At 38.5% G+C, this 19,519-nt stretch overlaps 2 protein-coding genes across 2 annotated transcripts; one reads left to right on the forward strand and one right to left on the reverse strand.

The window, feature by feature from the left end:
• The first annotated feature begins 800 nt into the window (after positions 1–800).
• LOC140946048 (extracellular calcium-sensing receptor-like) lies at positions 801–11,646 on the forward strand. Its single transcript, XM_073395115.1, has 2 exons — positions 801–1,421; positions 8,411–11,646. The coding sequence occupies exons 1-2, from the start codon at positions 966–968 to the stop codon at positions 10,589–10,591; spliced, it is 2,637 nt and encodes an 878-aa protein (XP_073251216.1). The 5' UTR covers positions 801–965; the 3' UTR covers positions 10,592–11,646.
• A 119-nt stretch (positions 11,647–11,765) lies between these two features.
• On the reverse strand, positions 11,766–17,483 carry LOC140946049 (extracellular calcium-sensing receptor-like). Its single transcript, XM_073395116.1, has 2 exons — positions 15,765–17,483; positions 11,766–13,250 (listed from the first exon to the last, which is right to left on the reverse strand). Exons 1-2 carry the CDS (start codon positions 17,320–17,322, stop codon positions 11,992–11,994), a joined length of 2,817 nt encoding a protein of 938 aa, XP_073251217.1. The 5' UTR covers positions 17,323–17,483; the 3' UTR covers positions 11,766–11,991.
• Between the last annotated feature and the right edge of the window lie 2,036 nt (positions 17,484–19,519).

The following is a 19,519-nucleotide window of genomic DNA, read 5'->3' on the forward strand; positions in this document are numbered from 1 at the left end:
TCGAAGCGGAGCCTCTCCGCAGAAAACTTTGTTGAGTAACCCCCCCCCCCCCCCCTGCCGTAGTCAAACCTGTGAACTGTAGCTCCGACAACACGACATCGATGCGTTCGATCAATCATGGCGCACCGACATGAAAAACTCATTAATTACGAAATAATATAAGGAAACTAATATCTGAAACCCAATCTTTGGGAGTATACGTCTTTGCCAAACTTTTTCATTGGATAGTTTTCCCACTGGTTCTCTCAAACTAACTTGTTTTGACGTTTCTGCCTACAATGGTTTGCCGTGCTTGTTTCCGTCGTCGGAACACCTGCCTCGTTTATTTCCAGCCCAATGTTTTATATATGCAAACACTTCTAAGCTTCCTTGAGTCATTTTATGAGCCGTAATAGGCTCGCACCACCGGTAGGTTGCATTCTGTGTTTGTTTGGGGTCAAGAAGAGTGGCAAAGTACAGCAATTACTAAAAATCGCTAAGCATCGACTCGCAAATAATGAACTTATCCAATTTCTAGCAACAAAGAACGTACAGTGCTTGTTGGCGAGTTTCTTTTCTGTCTTCAGGAGAACTCCTCTATCTGACGATATTGTGAGAGGTTACGAAAAAAATATTCTGAACATTTCTTGTCGCCTCAACTCGCGATAGGGAAGAGTTTTCTTCGTCTTTTCTTTTCGTTTCTTTGCAATTTGCACGAACTTTCCTCAAGATTTAACCAGTAATTTGGTCTGAAGAAAAAGAAATCTAGTCAAAAATTTCACTATTGACATTGTAGTTACTGTTTCTTCGCACAGGATTAATGACTTGACAAGCAAAACACCCTGCGCAAGAATAAATTAATGAACTTCAAAGAAATAATTATTACATAATTCAAAAGAAAGCTTTTCAAAGAAATACTCGTTCTTACATAATTCAAAAGAAGGCTTTCAAAGAAATACTTGTTTTTTTGTAGCTGCGTAGTTGGAATGAACACCGTTGCCTTTTGTCTGTTCGCCGTTGTATCCTGTTTATCCGTGAAAACGACGTTCAATTTGCGTTCGCGATGGAGGAGATTTCAAGACAGTTATTTTGTTATTGGAGCTCTTTTTCCGATAACGGAAGGTCCAAGATGCGATATTGTAAGAGAAGAAGGTTTGCTTCTTGTGGAAGCTTTCGTGCACACCGTGAACGCGAAGAACAACGAGTCAAATTTCCGTGGTGGTTCTATCATTGGCTACGATATTAGAGACACTTGCTCAATCCCTGCTGTCGCTTTAAGAGAGCTCCTGGACATACTTGGCAAAAGTGAAGGCTCTTCGTGGAAAAACTGCTCTTTGTCAAAGGCTGGCAATAGCTGTGGGGTGATTGCAGTTGTTGGCCCTCAATCAAGCAAGAGTGCCCTCGCGATCAGTCCACTATTGAGCATGTATGGAGTACCACAAGTAAGAGAAATGTAGCCGCTGTATTTTTGCGTGTTTTTGTTTTTCATACAGTGTCAGCTTGGCTGTGCTCCAATTTTAAGTGTTCAGATAAAAATTTAAAGCTCTTAGGGGGAATAGTGTGTCAAAGTTTTCTTTTTTATAAGTAGAGCTGTGAATTTCTTTACATGGAGTGGTTCATGGTTTATCAGTTTGACTGAAAGTAAGTGATAAGTAGGACTTTGCTTTAAGGCTTGGCTAAAATCTATGTGGACTTATATGTATTTATTATTGTGTTCTAGCGTGATACGTACTGCATGCAAGATTAATTTGTCACTAACCATAAAATTTCAGAAGAACACACGAAAAAGATCAGCTAACGACAAGAGCACCTTCACATTGGTGGAGTTTTATTCAGATTCTTAGATATAAGTAGCGAACCCAAAGTAAAAAGTTTTTGATCTGTAACGCGTTTATCCGCCATGGCGAGGTTTGAGATATTTCATTTAATAGACTGGCCGTAGGCAGGTGTTGGCGAGAAACAAAAGTAGTAGCAATTTCAGTCTTTTACATGCAAGCAATGAAACATTTGCATAGCATTTTTACTAGAAAACATCTGTAAAAACAGAAATTTAAGTTATGTTGTAGCTTTTATGAATTTATGTTGAATGTGTTTTAAACTTTTGGCACCTTTTGAAAACGTTTTACTTCGATTTGGTCATCCTACTTTCACTTTTACAAGATAGCTGTTCTTGAGTGGGAGAGTGGGTCACACTACATGTTATTTTAATTTGTTGATTTCAAAATGGGAATTGGAGCATGCAAGATGTTACTTTGCACGGTCGCAATTTTGACGGGCGAGGAAATAAAACTTGAGGGCATAAATGTTTTAGAAATCATTTTTTTGCAAGAAGTTTTCTTTTTAATTTTCGCTTGAAAAAGTCTTAGATTATTCCTGCGAAGAGGATTTTCTCCGAGGCAATTTTTAAACTACTTATGAACGGTTTAATAACCGATATATATATGCATGTTTTTTTTTTTCAAGAAAAAATTTGTTGGAATAAGAAAGGGAGCTAATGCAAATCAAACTGAAATTTCTGGGGCCGCTATAAATCAGAACCATTCACATAATATTTCATCCAACAATTCTTCCGGCTCGGATGAACGATTATCCGATTATCTCTGATTAATATTTTGATGATTTTGTCAGCTAACAAACACGAAATACAGTCTGCGCAAATTTAAATAATTCGTTCATTCAGCTACCGCGAAATGTATTGCTAGTGCTGTTTTAACAGATGGATTTTATAATGTAACTCTATCAAACAAAGATCGTTTCCAGTGTCGTTTTTCAAATTTTTCTTTTCTTTTCACTTTGTGGATTAGCAGAAGCTACACTTTTTTGTGTCATTACGGCGCTTTTAAGATGATATACTTTTTAAATCTAACAAGAGAAACTAATGACTTGTTTTTGGAAGTGCTTATTTCCATAAGATCGGAAGTTTTGGACACCGAGTGCTCCATACTTAAAAAAATGTCATTTTGGTCTGTCTAATTTATCAACAAGCCTTTTCTATTCTAGAAGGGGCGCGACCTTTCTTATTACCACATAAGTTGTTTACAGTAGAAATAGAGGCGTTGAAGTAGTGACGAGTCTTTCTTCCTCTTGGTTAGATTGCCTAAAGCCAATTCAGTGTAGGCGGTAGAAGGTTGTTTTCCCCACGTTCCATGCAAATATATCACGCTATAACACGCTAAGAACACCCTCCGCCGCGCACGAAATCGTTGCTCAATGCTCCCACGAGGGTCTAGATTTTTTCATAATATATCGTTTTTTTATCATCCTGAATGAGAAGTATCGGTTCGCTCTCTCCCTCGTTACAACCAGTTTTCCAAATTGATCCTAGCGCTATTTGTGTCTTGTGCGCGAACGACACGGGTGTATACATTTCAACGAAGACCAGTTCTATACAATCGGGTCCTTGAAGAACTGAGAGAGAGTAGAAAAAAGAGATTTTTTTTAATCCTGAGGCGGGCTAGTCGAGACTAGTATCACCACCCAGCCTTGGGGAAAGTATGCGATCATACTCTCTGTTCCTCTTTGTGACAAAAGCGTCGATAATGTTTGGTGATCAAAATTGTGAAATGTGAATTTGCAAATGAAAGCTATGGAACCTTTTTTGCTTTTTAAAGTATTCCCTTTTCTGCTTTGTCGCCCTTTGTTGCTTTCTCTAAAATAATTTTGTGACTTTTATATCTATTTCCATTTTTATTATAAGTAGGCAGTGAATGAGGATGTCATTCAAGTCACGTCTTTCCCGTTTCCTATTCATTAAATATGCCTTCTCTTATTTTTAAAGAGTCCCGTTGAGATTGATTTACAATACTGCTATTAAAGAAAGGAAAAAGAAGAAGAAAATTAATCGGTGTTTTTTAAAATATCATAAACGAACCGTTGATTGTGGCTTGAAAATGTAGTGAGTAAGCTACGGTCAGGTGGCTTTTTTTGTAATTTATGATGTAAATTTATCTAAAAAATTCTGACCATTAAAGCGAGCGTTGCAATTTACTTTTGTTTATTCCAGAGAAGTAGCTATTACGCTTTGTTGCTCGCGTTGTTGTTGTGTAAGACTAATTCAAAACGAGAGAATTTTTTTTTGTCTTTTGGAAATGATTTTGATCCCGTATGTAAATGTTAGTATCAATCAACCCATGTCATACCGAGAGGCCATTCAAATGACAAAAATTAAAAAGCCAATAACTCAGCTCCCGCCGAGTTTCTTCATTCGATGCAAATGACTTCTCACCAACCTTCCGTTTGCAATAATTTACAATTTAGAGTTTGAGGCAGCCTTATTTTGTCCTCGTTGACCGCGCTCCAAGCTCGTACGTCCGGGGCTATTATTATTATCTTTTGTATAAACTTTTTGGATAAAAGCAATATGTCTCGTATCTTTTAACTAAACTCGTTTTCCTACCTGAGCATGAATATGAAATTGTTTAAATTGATTAGAGCCTAGTTTTTAACTTACGTCTTCGAAGCTACCATATCACTATGCACTTGTGGCAACGAGCGCTGCGTGCTTGCTTCCATGTTACAATAGTCTCCATCGTTGGACGTATTTTTAACGATCGTAGTCTGTCTAGTTCACTTTGTTTAAAATACCAGTTACCCGTCCTTATTGGCTATGAAACTACAGATATTACCTGTGAAGGACAAAAGCACAGTTTTGTGTCAAACAAAGTATGTCTCCTAAGCATCGCGGTATCAATCGTTACAAACAACATCCGCTTCAATCTTCTTCAAGTTTATCCATCCGTGCTTCTTTTTGTATTTGTTTTGTCATTTATACCTTCCTCTAACTTTTTAAGCAGTTATTTTAATGTTTCACTCAATTTGATGGCAGTTCCCAAGTTTGAATTTTGATAAATTTTGTGACACAGCTCCAGGTTTTTAAACCTGATTCCAGGGCCATAGTGTGTCACTCCTTTCAGGGTCTACCAGCAACTATAATTATTATCAGTATTTTCAACGAGAACAATAGTAGACTCAGTTTTTACCGATACGGCGGCCATATTGAATTAGTTAGATTTAAGGAGCATTATGGGATGCCCAGGGGGCATGAGCACATTCCAATATATTCGCTTAGTATTAACGCGCGCCTTTCGGGGTATTTTTTCTTAAAGTTTTCCTAGAGTAAGATTGTAATGGGAAAAAAGATTGTTATGCAGTGTTTGGATGTAGTAATGATCGCCTTTCCCCCGAGAAATATACGGTGAAAGACCATATTTCTAATACCAAGCGAGTATAACGGATCGTGCTCCTGACCCCTGGGCATCCCATAATACTCCTTAAATCGAATTAATTCAATATGGTCGCCGTATCGGTAAAAAGGTCTATTTCTTTATTGGCATACGGCTATGAAGATAAAATAAATGTTACGTGGAAATGATTAGTTTATACCGGCTGTTTATCACAATCTGTATTCTCCAAATTCTATATACGGTTGTGTAAGTACATGAACTTATTGAAAGTGACACCGGAACTGTGGTTTTTTATTCATTTATCAGTTCAACAATTATATTGAAAATGTTTTTTATCTACACACGGTATTTTTTGCACTTGTTAATCCTAACTATTTTCATCCTCTCATTATCCAAATATATTTAACTCATGAAATTAAATATATTTGAACTGCCGAAGAAGGGGATGTTTTTTCTGTTTGAGAGACTGCAATTAAGGAACTTAAGATTTTCTTTGAAATATTTTAAACTTTATGGTGGTGTATACGCACCACAATAAAACAAGCTTTAAAAGCGCGTTTTCAATACTAACAAGTCATTAAGTCATTACCCTTATGGTGGTGTAGACATCAGATCTTAATTACTCAAATTTTTCGGACTCTCGCTTTGAATGTTTTCAAGAATTATTGTTCATTTGAGAGGTTGTATCAAACACTCAGCTTTGTGTTTCATTCGACATCCTGTCGCCTCATAATATGACCCTACCCGGTTAAACGGCCGACCAAATTATCTTGGCTTATTGTTGGCTGTATTAATGGCGTTCTCAGTACTGCAATTTGAAAAGGACTTGATGTGCCTTAAAAGACACTTAAAACCTTGAGAAATTTTCCCTGTCATTAATAAGTGTAAGCGTCATTTAAATGATCATGGTAATTGTCTTTCCTGTGTTAAAGTGATCTTAAGGCTGTAAATCTCCAAATGTTAAAACGCGCGTTGATTTTCCTGTCAGCATGGGTTTATACGTGTAAATGGCTTTGGCGTCGTTTGTTTGCATCTAGAATATTCTCTTTTCTTATTGTTTGAAAGTTAATGATGTTTTTTTTCTTTGTATTCACATGCGTATTACTGTTTAGAAAAAAAAATCAGAAAAAAAAAACACTTACAAAACGAGTCGAGCATGAAATAACGAAAACGTGTGTTTGTACAAATGTTTTACCAATGAACCAGGCCGCTATTGATATCCCCTAATGTGTACAACATCACCGAGTCCTCCCCAAAAACCAGGGCATCTCATTCACTAAAATTTATTCCACTTCAGCCATCCTGTGACGCGTATAAATACAGCTTCTGGCCGAGAACTAACACACACTGGAATGGTTTGCCATCTCACTATTTAACCACATATTCAACTGCAAAATCTAAAACCATCATCTCTGACTATATTTTTTCACTGTAATGTTATTTCTTGTATTTTTATTTTTATTCTTAGTAGTAGCATTTTAGTTTATCAAGTAAGGATCTTACGAGTATGTCTATAATAGATTTTGCGAGGTAAAATATGTACTAACAATGTTACAATTTTTAAAAAAGTTTCAGCGCGCACCTAGCCTAACATTTCCTGTTCTTTCCTCTTTTCTTTGCCCGATTGACAGATGAACTCAATTATTTCTAAGAGAGGGGCAATGGGAAACGACACACTGTGAGCATGCGCTGAGATTTGTTTCCGTTTTTTACGTTTATATTTCGCCACTCTTCATTGCTCGAACTTGATGATATAATCAAAAAACTTTTGTCTAGAAAGGAAGAAAAATTCTTTAAGTATTTTACTTCATTTTTAAATCACATATTTCCTGTTTACTCTTCCTCGTTTGAATGTTATATAATTGATGTTTTTTACTTTTTCCAAAATTAAGTGTTTCCTGTTTACTGGTTGGTGTGTTGTGTTTCAATTTTATTTTTGTATCAGTGTCTATAAATAAATGGCAACACAATAACAGTTTTATTTGAAATTACATGGCTGCAAAGACACCCTGTTTAATGACTGGTATCACATCTGAGATAATGGATAATTGAAAAGAGATGTTCTTCTCGACATGGCTTATCACTCTTTTTGGTTCCCTTGTTTTGGATGCTATGCAATCGATTGATGGTCGAAGTGTTTTGAGGCGAGTGGGGTAAAAGAGATAAGCTGGAGGATACTCGGCCTCCCCCCGCTTCTTTACAGTCCCTGTTAATAGCTATTTCTAAACTTTTTCAAGACCTTTACTTGCAAAAAGAAAAACTTATATATAATGATAATGAATTAATACATAAAGTTAGTTAAAAAATCGCGTAAACATTTGCGAGACTGCGAGTCATTCGTAGTGATGACTTTTTCAAGTCCGTTCGCCAAGAACACTTTTCGTATCCAAATCGTCTTTGTGTGAAACTTATTCACTTATTCAATCCGAAAATACCTCGCAAACACAATTTTAAATTGTGCGCCGTGTTGGACAAATCGGAGGCCCCTTCCACACTAGTGTGTTTCTCGTTTTCGTTTGAAAACGCATATGTTCACTCCGATTTTTTAGCTAGTTGTTCAGCACTGTGTTACAGTACTTTTTTTGGAAGCACTATTGGATTCCCGTCTTTAAAAACGAGAGAATCTGGACCGATTTAGCTTTCGGAAAGTACCTCTGGGACGACTCAGGGACTGTTTCTAGGGACTGAAAAAAAAAAAGTAAAAAAAACAAATGGAGTACTAAAGTGTGACGTCATAAAAATGAAATTTCCGAAATCATGGGATTTGTCAGGATATTCTGAAAGAACAATGTCCAAGAGGCCTACTTGCCAAAAATGAGCTTTTCGGGGCAAATTGTCTCTGAGAGCGTAGCCCAGTTATGCTTAGAAAACTCCATACAAACCCTTCTAAATTTTTTTGGGGTCGACCCCCAAAAAATTAGAAGGGTTTGTATAGAGTTGAATTTCTGGGTATAACCGGCTAGTATCTCGCCGACAATTTGCCCCGAAATGCTCATTTTTTTCGTAAGTAGGCCTCTTGGACATTGTTCTTTTAGAATATCCTGACAAATCCCATAATTTCAGAAATTTCATTTTTATGATGTCATCACTTTAGTACTCTATTGCCAAATACTGACCGGCGCGTCCTTAATAACGACCCCAGTAACAAGTGCGGGACGGATTTCGGCTCGAGTTTTCCTTTCATTTCTAAAGTAGCGAATTTTGAAGTCTATGATAAATTTTCTGAGTTAATTTTCTATTTTTTGCAGGTCAGCTATGGCGCTTCCAGTTCCCTTCTTAACGACAGTTCCATGTACAGTACTCTTTTTCGCACCTGCCCCTCCAACAGACATCTCGCAATTTCTCTAGCCTCTATCATTGCCTACTTTAGATGGTCCTGTATCAATATAGTTTCCTCTAGAGAAGAGGGTTCGTACCTTGAGATCGCCCAAGACCTAAAGCAAGAACTTAAGTACTACAACATATGTGTCGCGATCGACGAGGTGGCTGGCTCGTATGACGAAATTCCAGGTATAATTTTCAAAATCAAAAGGCGCGCAACTGTAACCGTAAGCGTCCTTTTGGGAAGTGATGATTATGTTGCTCACATTCTTGACGAGATCAGGAACAAAAATCTGACTAAAAGGATATGGATTGGAATCAACATACCGCGGATTGACAATACATTTGTAATCGATGGCTCACTTTGGATCTCCACGCCAGCGGAAGACTTGGGCGAACTTGGAAGTTACATCAAGAAGGTATCGGTGGACATTTCAGGAGCATATTTTAAAGGGCTTGCGGCCAACAGGTACAGACCTGAAAATTTTACTCAGAGTAATTTCCTCTACTTGCAGCGTTTCCCTTGGGATAAAATCGTGTATGTTATGAACTCAGTTCTTGCGATTTCTAGTGGACTCGAAAGCGTGAAAACTTGCTGCCATGGTGATCCCCATTGTTCGAACTGCTTGGAGGAAAATTTTACCTTATCCTACGCTAGGAATCTTCTTCTAAGACAATTGGAGGGGAGTTCTTTTGTTGACAATCGTGACGTCTATGTATCTTTTAATAAAAATCGAGAATTGAAGACAGAATTCGACATCTTGAACTTACGCATCACCGACAATAGTACTTTAACGTCATTCCGAGTCGGAAAGACAACCGGACATAGAGGTCTGGCAATTAATGCGAGTGAAATTCGTTGGCCTGGTAAGGAGCCTGAAGTCCCTTTTTCGGAATGCTGGGAACGCTGTCCTTCGGGCTCATACACCGAAAACTATTCTGGTGTTTGCTGGTGGAGATGCCATAAGTGCCCTTATGGGACATACAATAGTAACTCCACCTCGACCTTGTGTAGTGCGTGCCCAAAGGAGCAAATGACAAACGGACTTCAAGGCGCATGCGTGGACAAGCCGCTGATAATTATTAAAGCTGGAGAATTTCTTGCAGTTATATTTCTGTCAGCGTGTGGCCTGGGAGAGATGTTAACTTTGTTGGTACTTGGTGTATTTGTGCGGTACCATGTGACACCTGTGGTGAAAGCAGCTAATCTCACTCTTAGCCTGTTGTCTTTGATCGTTCTCCTCGCCTGGTTTCTAATACCTGGTCTTTATATTGGTCAACCAACCAATGTCACATGCAATCTAAGAGCTGTCGTCTTTGCTGTTTTGTACACAGCTATTACGTCGGTTCTTTTAACCAAGACAAATCGCGTCATCAAAATATTTTCCGCCATTAATGTCAAGAAGCATCGTTTTCTCAGTAATTACTGGTACGGGTTTCTGACATGCGCGTTAATCATAGTACAGCTCGGGATATGCGCTTTACACCTTCTTATTTTCCCGCCAAAACTCGTTTACGACTACAGCGTTTCAGATGCTCTTCTCGTACAATGTAACGCGAATCTGGGTTTCGACGTCACTGCGCTTGGATATAACATTTTCTTGTCGCTAACGTGTTGTGTTTTAGCGTACCAGTCTCGTAAACTTCCCTCAGCATACACCGAATTCAAATGGATTTTTCTTGCGATGTTTACAAACATTTCATCATGGCTAATCATTCTGATAAACAGACATGCTTGGCCCTCTACCAAGGGAAACCTTATTTGCACAATTATGGCTTTGATGGTGGGCGCATATGCAATGCTTTTTCTTTTGTTTCTTCCTAAAGTTCGCGTTATATTCTTCCGACCTGAGAAAAACACGAAGCAAGCTGCTATAGAAAGTACACGGCGTTATTCATTAGAGCAGGCCAGCGGTATTGACCTATCGCCGGTTCAAGGATCGGATCAACGGCGTAACTCCTCCCCGGCGTGCTTAGCGATGCAATTTATGAAGGGCTCTATTGGGAAATTACCAGTGATGAAGAACAATATGGGGTCAAGACGATCCCAGAGTTCCAAGATTACGACGATAAACGAATGTTCAGAAGAAAGAAAAACAAGTATTTGAGCTCGTTTAACCAAGGTCAAAACTCCTTAGAAAACATAGTACTAGGTTTCTGCCAATAGGGTATAGGAATTCGTCCACAGATTTAAAGGGGCTATGTCGCCATGATATTGCCGTTTAGTTGACCGCTACCCCTCCCCTTAGTCCACATTGATACTTACTTCTCACTTAAGGCAAAATTGTGATTTAGGGGAGGGGTTGGTGGTCAGTTACCCAGAAACCTTAATTGATCCAGTCTTTTTAATAAATTGTGCGTACATATGCACGGGAATAAGGCGAAATTTGAATGTAACAGTTCTCTAGAGTATTATCACATGACCTATTGGGAAAACAAAACATACAAGCTAATGAGGTCTATTGTGCACTTGGACAGCCATAACTACACATTTTCAAAGATTGTAACGGCCTAGCTTTGTTCGGTTTAGCCTTAGTTTTTACCACGCTTTCTCGTCCTATTCAGTAAAAACGCGTGGATGTAAAGCATGGCTGTAACATTTGAAGAAGAGAAAACCAAAAGCGTCTTGAAAACGCATTTATATGGAGGATGCGGGAACCTTACTGTTGCTTTGGTATATAAAGTAGCAAGGTCAGTTAAAAAGCGAGTAAAACCCGTATAGTTTCAAGTTTTTGAAATTTTGTTGAATGGAGATTTGACTAATCTTGAATTTAAAGGAATGTATATACGATGGCAACAACACTATACATTTTTTCAAGGTTAGAATCCTTTTTCGCAGTTTAGCTAAAACAATGAGTCAGCAGCGCTAGCAAAGACTTTGACCCGACCGGAACTCAGTTCAACAACTGTTTTGTCGTAGGAATTTGAATCAAATTAACTTAAAATCTTTAGTATAAATTAACTCATTTCGAGGTTGTATGGGCCTTATTTGCCGTTTTTGGTAAATATTAAGCTAAAAATTTTGATAACCAATTTAAAACAAGGCAACATTTCGATCCATTCAACCTGATAGGAAGATAGACAACTTGCTGGCAAACCATCTATCATTATTGTAAAATAACTAATTTATTGAATAAAATGGATGTTATCTTTTCGGTGAAAATACAGTAACCCATTTTACAGTTACAGATGGAAACGAGGCTGGAGTTGACCTTGTTTTGATACAACCCTTCCTGCTTTATTATGTAAATCATGTTGTTCTTATGCTAACGAGTATTTTTCCGCATAATTTCCACACGAAAAAGAAAGAGGTTTGTATCAAAAGAAGGTCAACCTCAGCCTCACGTCCACTCAAAGGCTAGGATACTAAGCCCACAACTGCAAAATAGTCAAATATCTTATTGTAGTTGAGTGCTTTACCCATTTGGCTCACTTTACTATTCGTGCACTAGAAACCATCTAAAAGACTGTTAAAGTGTTTTGCGTAGGCCTTCTACCAGCGGAAGGTTTAACAGTCTTTGGCTGGCACAGAAAAAGTACCAACGGTGACTACGGACATTTTCCGAAGGTGCTTAGCAGCGGTCGATCCATTGCGCATGCGCATTGTGTAATCAAACATACTGGCTCGCACCAGTTCCGTCTTGTTTTTCTCGGGTTGAAATAAAATAATTCTTAGACGAGTGGAAAACATGCAAACGAGGATGGTAAAACCCGTAGTTATGAGAGCACAGCATAGAATTATGCGCCTGTTTTCCACGTCACTGTCATGATACGATGGAACAACTATTATCCAGATGACACACACAGTGAATAATGTAAACCCAATAAGTCGAGTTTCGTTGAAGTTCTCAGGCAGTTTACGAGCTCTATAAGCCAGATACGACGACGGTATTGCTAGTACAGCGGAATATCCCAATATGATTGTGAGTAAAGTGTCCGCCTTGTCGCCGCAATCAATGCTGACTTGAGACTCGAAGTAGTGCGGAGTTACTTTTGGAGGAAATTTCAACATCCATGGAATGATTGCAGCCAAGACAGTTAGTGTTAAAGTAAGCGATATTAAGAGTTGCATATGAATGCCATAAAAACTAACCCTCCCTGGTAGAAGCCTTTTTTTGAAAATCAGCAGAAGGCGTAATGTTTTTGTCAACATGAGGGACGTCCATAGTGTAATTACCAATCCAAAACAAAAAGGCTGCGTCATGCAAATGGTGTTAGAGGGTCGGCCTATATAGAGCAGAGGTAGAAGAAACATGCAAGATATTATTGATAAAATCAACAGTGAGTATTCGCGTGTCGAAGCTTTCACAACCGCACTGTTTCGATATTTGCAGAAGGCACCGAGCGCGAAAACTGAGCTCAAGAAACCAAAACCCGATAAGGCTAAAATAACACTTCCGGCTACCGACCCCCACTCCAGATAAACATCTGGAAGCTTTAAACACTGCGTGTGGTTCTCATTTGAGGTATATCCCACGTGACACACAAAGCATGCTGATTGGCCAGTAGTGTTTGTGATTGATCCAGACGGACATTGAACACACTTCCAACAGCATTTCAAATCACCCTGAACTTTGTAGAACCCAGGTGCACACGGTGAACTGCACCGCGAGAAAGGAACCATGGGATTCCAGCCGTTCCATGATATGTTGGTACCGTTGTGGAAATGGAGCTGGCGCCTGGCCCAATTCCAGGTCCCTAACGTAATGAATTTCTTGCCATGCACGTGATCAGGGTCAGACTGCAAGCTTTTTACTAAGTAGTTACCTATAGCAAGTATCAAAAACAATGGCGTCAAACATCGATGGGCAATAGACCTTTTTACCGATACGGCGGCCATATTGAATTAATTTGATTTAAGGAGTATTATAGGATGCTGAGGGGGCATGAGCACATTTCGTTGTATTTTCGAGCGCTTTTCGGGACTTCTTTTCTTAAAGTTTTCTTAGAATAAGATTGTAATGGGCAAAAAGATCCTCGTGCCGTGTTTTGATGTAATAATGATCGCCTTTTTCCTGAGAAAAATACAGTGAAAGTCCATATTTCTAATACTAAACTAGAAGAAGGCGATCATTATTACATCAAAACACGGCACAAGGCAACCTCGTCCCCAGGGATTTTCCCTCAAAAAATGGGTGGCCCCACCCATTTTTTGAGGGAAAAGCCCTGGGGACGAGGTTGGGCACAAGGATCTTTTTTCCCATTACAATCTTATTCTAAGAAAACTTTAAGAAAAAATGTCCCGAAAAGCGCTCAAAAATACAAACGAAATTCGCTCATGCCCCCTGCGCATCCTATAATACTCCTTAAATCGAATTAATTCAATATGGCCGCCGTATCGGTAAAAAGGTCTATTGATGTTTTTGCCCTGAATAATGGGGAGCTTAAGCAACAACGACGGCAACGGTAGCAAAAACGTCAACCAAAAAGTGAATTCGCGCTGTTGCTGCTCTTCCAACTCCTTTCATTTGTCAATTGTTGGCGATTTTTTAGAAGTTGAATTTTAAAGGACTGTCTCTAAGTTCACAAAAAGAAAACGAAAATCGTTGTCTTACTTTCACGTCCTCCATAAAACGTAAAATTAGGAAGTTTAACGTCGTAGTTGTTCAGTGACTGTAAAGAAATGTACAAAAAAGCGTGATGCACGTGCTAAATTTTTGTTTTGCCAATCTAAACCTATTGTTTTTTTTGCCGTTCTCGTTGCCGTCTCCGTCGTCGTTGCTGAAGGGGAGGTAAACACTGGTGGATATATAGGTTTCCGTCCTAAACAACAAAATCTGCAATTTCTACCCCTAAGGGTGACGAAGAGCATCCCCATGGCTTTCACATGTTAGTTCTGCCCTCCCCTTCCTCGCTGAGAAGCGTCAGCCCTCAGCAAAGGGAACTGGGGAACCATGAGAGGCGAAGAAATATTTTACTACGCTGAGAATCTAACCTACAACAATCTACCGTCTCTCTTATCACAAATCGGCTAGATGGTGGAGAAAATTTTTTCAGTTAATATAAAAAGCCTAAACTTGACCGGTGCTAGCCTGAATTTCATCCGATTGCTTCGAGTCGTTTCCTCCTCTCAGCAACTGAGGGAGTAATAACGACTCGAAGTAATCGGATGAAATTCAGGCTAGACTGGTGCAACGCAGCAACGGTTCTACTGCAGAATTACCTGCGCTCGTAAATTCAATATTAGAAGATTGCACATTGTGAATTAAGATGGCAACCCGCAAGTTGACAGGTGATTGTCATCCGTATTGTGGGGACTTTTTTAATCAAAATGACCTTGAAAGTTTAATGTAAAGTCAAGGTGATTGAAGATCGAGAACGAGTCATTACTTTTCTTTTATTGTTGAGTGAACCAGCTAAAATCATTAAAAGTAAATTTTATATGAAAACATGTTTGGATTATCAATAAACGCTAATTTATTACGAAAACGGAAGTCTTGTGTTCGTAACATCGATACAGAACTGTAATTCTGAATAGAATTTAAAGTGCTAAAAAATAAACACAAAATGTGAATAACAATCGGATTTGTTCAACTGTCTGGTGTTAAACGAATTTACCACCGAAGTTGACGTTTGTTTTAAAAGAAAATAAAGTTTGTAACTTCTTGACTTGGTTCACATGTAAAATATTTCGGTAATAACGCCTTGCTTTTAGAAACCGTGCACCCAGTGAAACCAAGTTTGGTACATAATTAGTTTTTGAAGACTGAGTACAATGGAACCTTGATATAACGAACCTCTCACTGAACGAAGTCCTCGATAAAACGAACTAGTTACCTCAGCAATAGTATAAAAATATATGAAAAAGAACCTCAATATAACGAAACCTCGTTATAGGGAACACATTTTACCAGTCCCTCGGCCCTTCGTTGTATCGAGGTTGCACTGTATAATGTGTAGACGCAATTTTAAACATTATCACCGTTCTTTTTATGTTCTTATCAGTTTAATGATTTCAGGGTAAAAAATGAGTATTTGTTGATGTAAAAGCTACATGTAAAAGATAAATCAGTTTGTAACTATATCCCTTATGTGAACACTTTTAACTCTTAAAGCCCCAGTATCCACATACAAATTCTCCAAACATTTCCTTGCACAATTAGTTGAGGGAATTTGTTCAAAGATCAAGGCATTTTGCCTGAGGTGATCATTTAATTTATTCTCATAAACTTTCCTTTTAATTATGTATAGATATTGTTAAGAGAAAATTGATGTTGGTCACTATTGGGATTTAAAGGTTAACAATACGTGTAAATAAATATAATAATTTATCATTCAAACCTTTGATGTCTCCATACTTGTCGAACATGATTGGAAAACCAAGTTTACCGGTGAACGATAAGTTCTTGATATATGTTAAAACATCTAACGGGTCGACACCGTTTTTCTGGTTTTTCATCACTTTTGGACATTCGCCATTTGGCAAAAGGCCTCGTCCTTTTCTACACTTTATAATGTCATTGAGTGCTAAGGCTACAGTATAAACTGCATCCATAACGTTTGCAGCCTTACTCATCTGCACACTACCTGCGTTTGGAAGCCCATCACCTGAGAAACCATGACAGATGACGTCATACGACGTACAATTCTGTTGGTTCAATTCCGTGTGGTTTTTGATAGAGGGATTCTCTTTACAGCGATCTTTGCTTTTCTCTTTTTCACATCCATACGTCCCCTGCCAAAAATCCTTAAACCAAGGATTGTGCTTAGATGTTAAGGGTGTCAGTGTTTCCATGTGCTTTTCAAATTTTTCAATGTTTCCTTTGGTCGGCACAACAGCCAACATCCCACTCACCGTTGAGTCTTTAAACGATAGAATTGATTCCTTATCTCCCCACGAGTCTGTTCCAATCCAAATTTTTCCAGCTAGGTTTTGTCTCTCGGCTTCTTCTAAGAAGGCTAACGCGTTTGGTATTTCGCAGAACAAGACAACGACCTTTGCAAGCTTGTCTTCCTTGAGCGCGCTGACTATGCGCGCGATTTGTGCTTTCGTCTCCGACAGCGTGTAGTCTGGGTGAAAAAGCTCATCAACAGATATGCAGATATTTCTCGGCTTTAATTCTCTTTTAAATGCCTCGATCCCTAGCCTTCCGTAATCTTCGTCGGTAGCAATAGTTGACACATAACTCCAGTTGTAAAACGTCACTAAATCGGCCATAACCTGTGCTTGCACATAGTCCGGTGGGATGGTCCTTAAAAACGAGGGAAAATTCGACTTGATGCTAAGGGAGGGACTTGTTGATGAGTAACTTATCTGTGGAATCGAAGATACGCCCAGGATATAACCCGCAGCCTTTGATATTTTCGAGCCCGCTCCACCAATTACAGCGACGACTGACGAATTGTAGCACTGCGTTCTGTTTGAATGGGATCCTTTGTTGGGCTTTTCAAATCCAGAAGAAAAATCTAGAGCAGCTTCCATGGCGAATTGAACCTCGTTTCCAGTGTCCCTTATATCGTAACCAAGCGTTATATTCGGGAGTATTATTGTACTGTTATTTATTTCTTTAATTGCGAATAGCATCGCTTCCACCCACATCAGGCCGAACACGTTCATCCTGTAACAATTTAACTTGTCTCCGCGTAGGGATTTAAACTGTTGAAAACGTCTGTTGTTATCGTAGCATTTTGTTGTGTTTTTCTCGCTCAAGAACACAGGAAATAAGCCGCCGATGATGAAGTCTCCTTTGATATTTTGTGCTCGCTTTGGTGCAAAGGAGTTGAAAGACTGTCCACTCGAAGCAGAGATCAAAATATTTAAAATCGATATGCATATGAACTCTACCAACAACTTACAAGACATCCCAACGGTTCTTTCAAGAGCAGCATTCGAAGTCATCAGTGAAGTTTAGGATCTTATCCGTTTTTTCCTTGTCTTTTTCGCAATTGCCAATGTCTGAATGTATATTTAAATGTTCTTGCGTCGGCGTGTAACCTAACAGCCGTGGAATCGGCTAAAAATTTGCACAATCTGTAATGGGATATTCTTTGTTAGCCTATTGTCTGTTTATACAATAACTCTGCGGGATCTGGGAATAACAAAAAAATTAAAATAATGGCCGTGTTTTGACATCCACTTAACGTGTTCTTAAAAAAATTACAAGTTCAGTAATTTGTGTTTTTCGAGGCCGGAACTCTGCGAGAGATTTTATCATCGCGCTCATATAATAGGATTCCACCTTCAATTATATCAAGCTAATAAACTGATCGTATAATCATACTAACTTCTTGTCAAACTTGGCACATGTTAACCTTTGCGAAAATTGGTATTGTGCGAAAATATATCGTCAAAAATCGACCTGCTCCTGACATCAACATTCCAAACTCTCCTCATGACCAATATTATCGCTGCTGTTCTACATAAATTTCTTCCCCTATGCTAGATAAATCTATTCCAAAATCAGCATTTGGATTTTCACTTTGTAGCTCAATTCTATTACAATTTTATTTCCCTGAAATTCGATTAAGCTGTAATATCAGGAAGTGAAATTGATTATTAGTATCTTTTCAAGCCTAAATGACCAATTCGCTTCTGGTCATTAGCTTTCTCAAATCCTCAAGTAATTGACAGAGAGAAAATATTAAAAGAAAAAGAAAGTTAGCAATCATGTTTAATTATAATCAGTGCAAATACAAATTTTCGTATATTTATTATTCCAGCACGTTATTTGTTGGCTGTTTCAACACGCTATCGATATCAATGCTTACCACAATGTGTTGCTGAAACAGACAAATTGCCCGAAACAATTTTGAATATTTATGCATGATTTCCATTTACTCTTCCTTTCCTTTTTTTAAATAGACGAATGAATATACTGATAAAATGATGCGGATAATTTTAACGATAGTGATAAGGATAATGATGATGCTGATTCTAATGCAAATGTTAATGATAGTAGGTCTCGACACACTGTGCGACAACTTGGGTAGACAGAATTGCAAGTTTTCACTCGACGTCATCAAATTTCAAACAAAAGAATGAACGATATGATTCTCCTGATTTTTTACTTTCATGAAGTATTGGAGAAGCTAAAATTTAATATCTAAAAGCTAATATCTTAACAAAATTTCACTTCGAAGGAGTTGTTAGTTTTGTGATGGAGCACGCTTGAATTCCAAGCTTTTGCTTGACGCAATATTTGCATGGCGGCCGAGAGAGCTGTCATAAAGGTTTCATTTGTGCCTTATTTTGGGAGCTTTTGCTATCTAAATATATAGTCCTTTTATCATAAAATTTATTACTTTTAATGTGTGTTAGTTTCTCTATCGATGAATTGGCGCTTTCGTAGCAAATCTCAGTGACAGATGTTTCCGTTGGTTTCTGGTGGCCATGTTAAAAGTGCACATCCCGGGATGGGTACAAACATGGCGTCTCTACACAAAGCTATATCAATTTAGGTAAATCATTTCTCTGAATATCTCACATACAAAAAATTGTACCGACCAGAATTTTGGCGAGGGTCTTTGCATATTTACCTCCTTTCATTTCCTAGATTCTAGAGTTAATCTATTGGATGAATTTTATTCATTTATTTTTGATGGCGTGACAGTGAAAACCAGGAATTGTTACGGCAAAAATTACATTGTATGCACCTGTTAACTTCACATCGCCGGGCGCAGGTAAAATGGGGTCCTAAAATTCTTGGAGAAAAGATATAATACAACGACTACTGCTCAACTGAATAGTAACTGGGTGCTTCAGATCTTACCTCATTGTCAATCACTGTTTTTGGAACTCGGCTTACGGCCGAGGTGGATAACATTCTCCGAGATCTGAATAATTTCAATAGTTGTTTTATTAACTTTTCTGGTTGAAAGAAAAAAAAAAAAGCAAAATGAGCTTTCCGAAAAGTGTATTTTTTGAGATTTTGTGAAAAACGTTAAGTTGAATTTCGCCCTCGCAGTATTCCTCGTTCTCGAATCTTAAGGTCCCTATTTACCCGGGGGGGGGGGGGGGGGGAGGGGGTACTTGGGATAATGTTTGCTGGGTATGTGCCGCTGGCCTCTCAGAGTCCCTACCCCATTATAGTCTATTT

The sequence above is a fragment of the Porites lutea genome, chromosome 8, assembly GCF_958299795.1.
Source record: "Porites lutea chromosome 8, jaPorLute2.1, whole genome shotgun sequence".
NCBI classification, from domain to species: Eukaryota; Metazoa; Cnidaria; class Anthozoa; order Scleractinia; family Poritidae; genus Porites; species Porites lutea.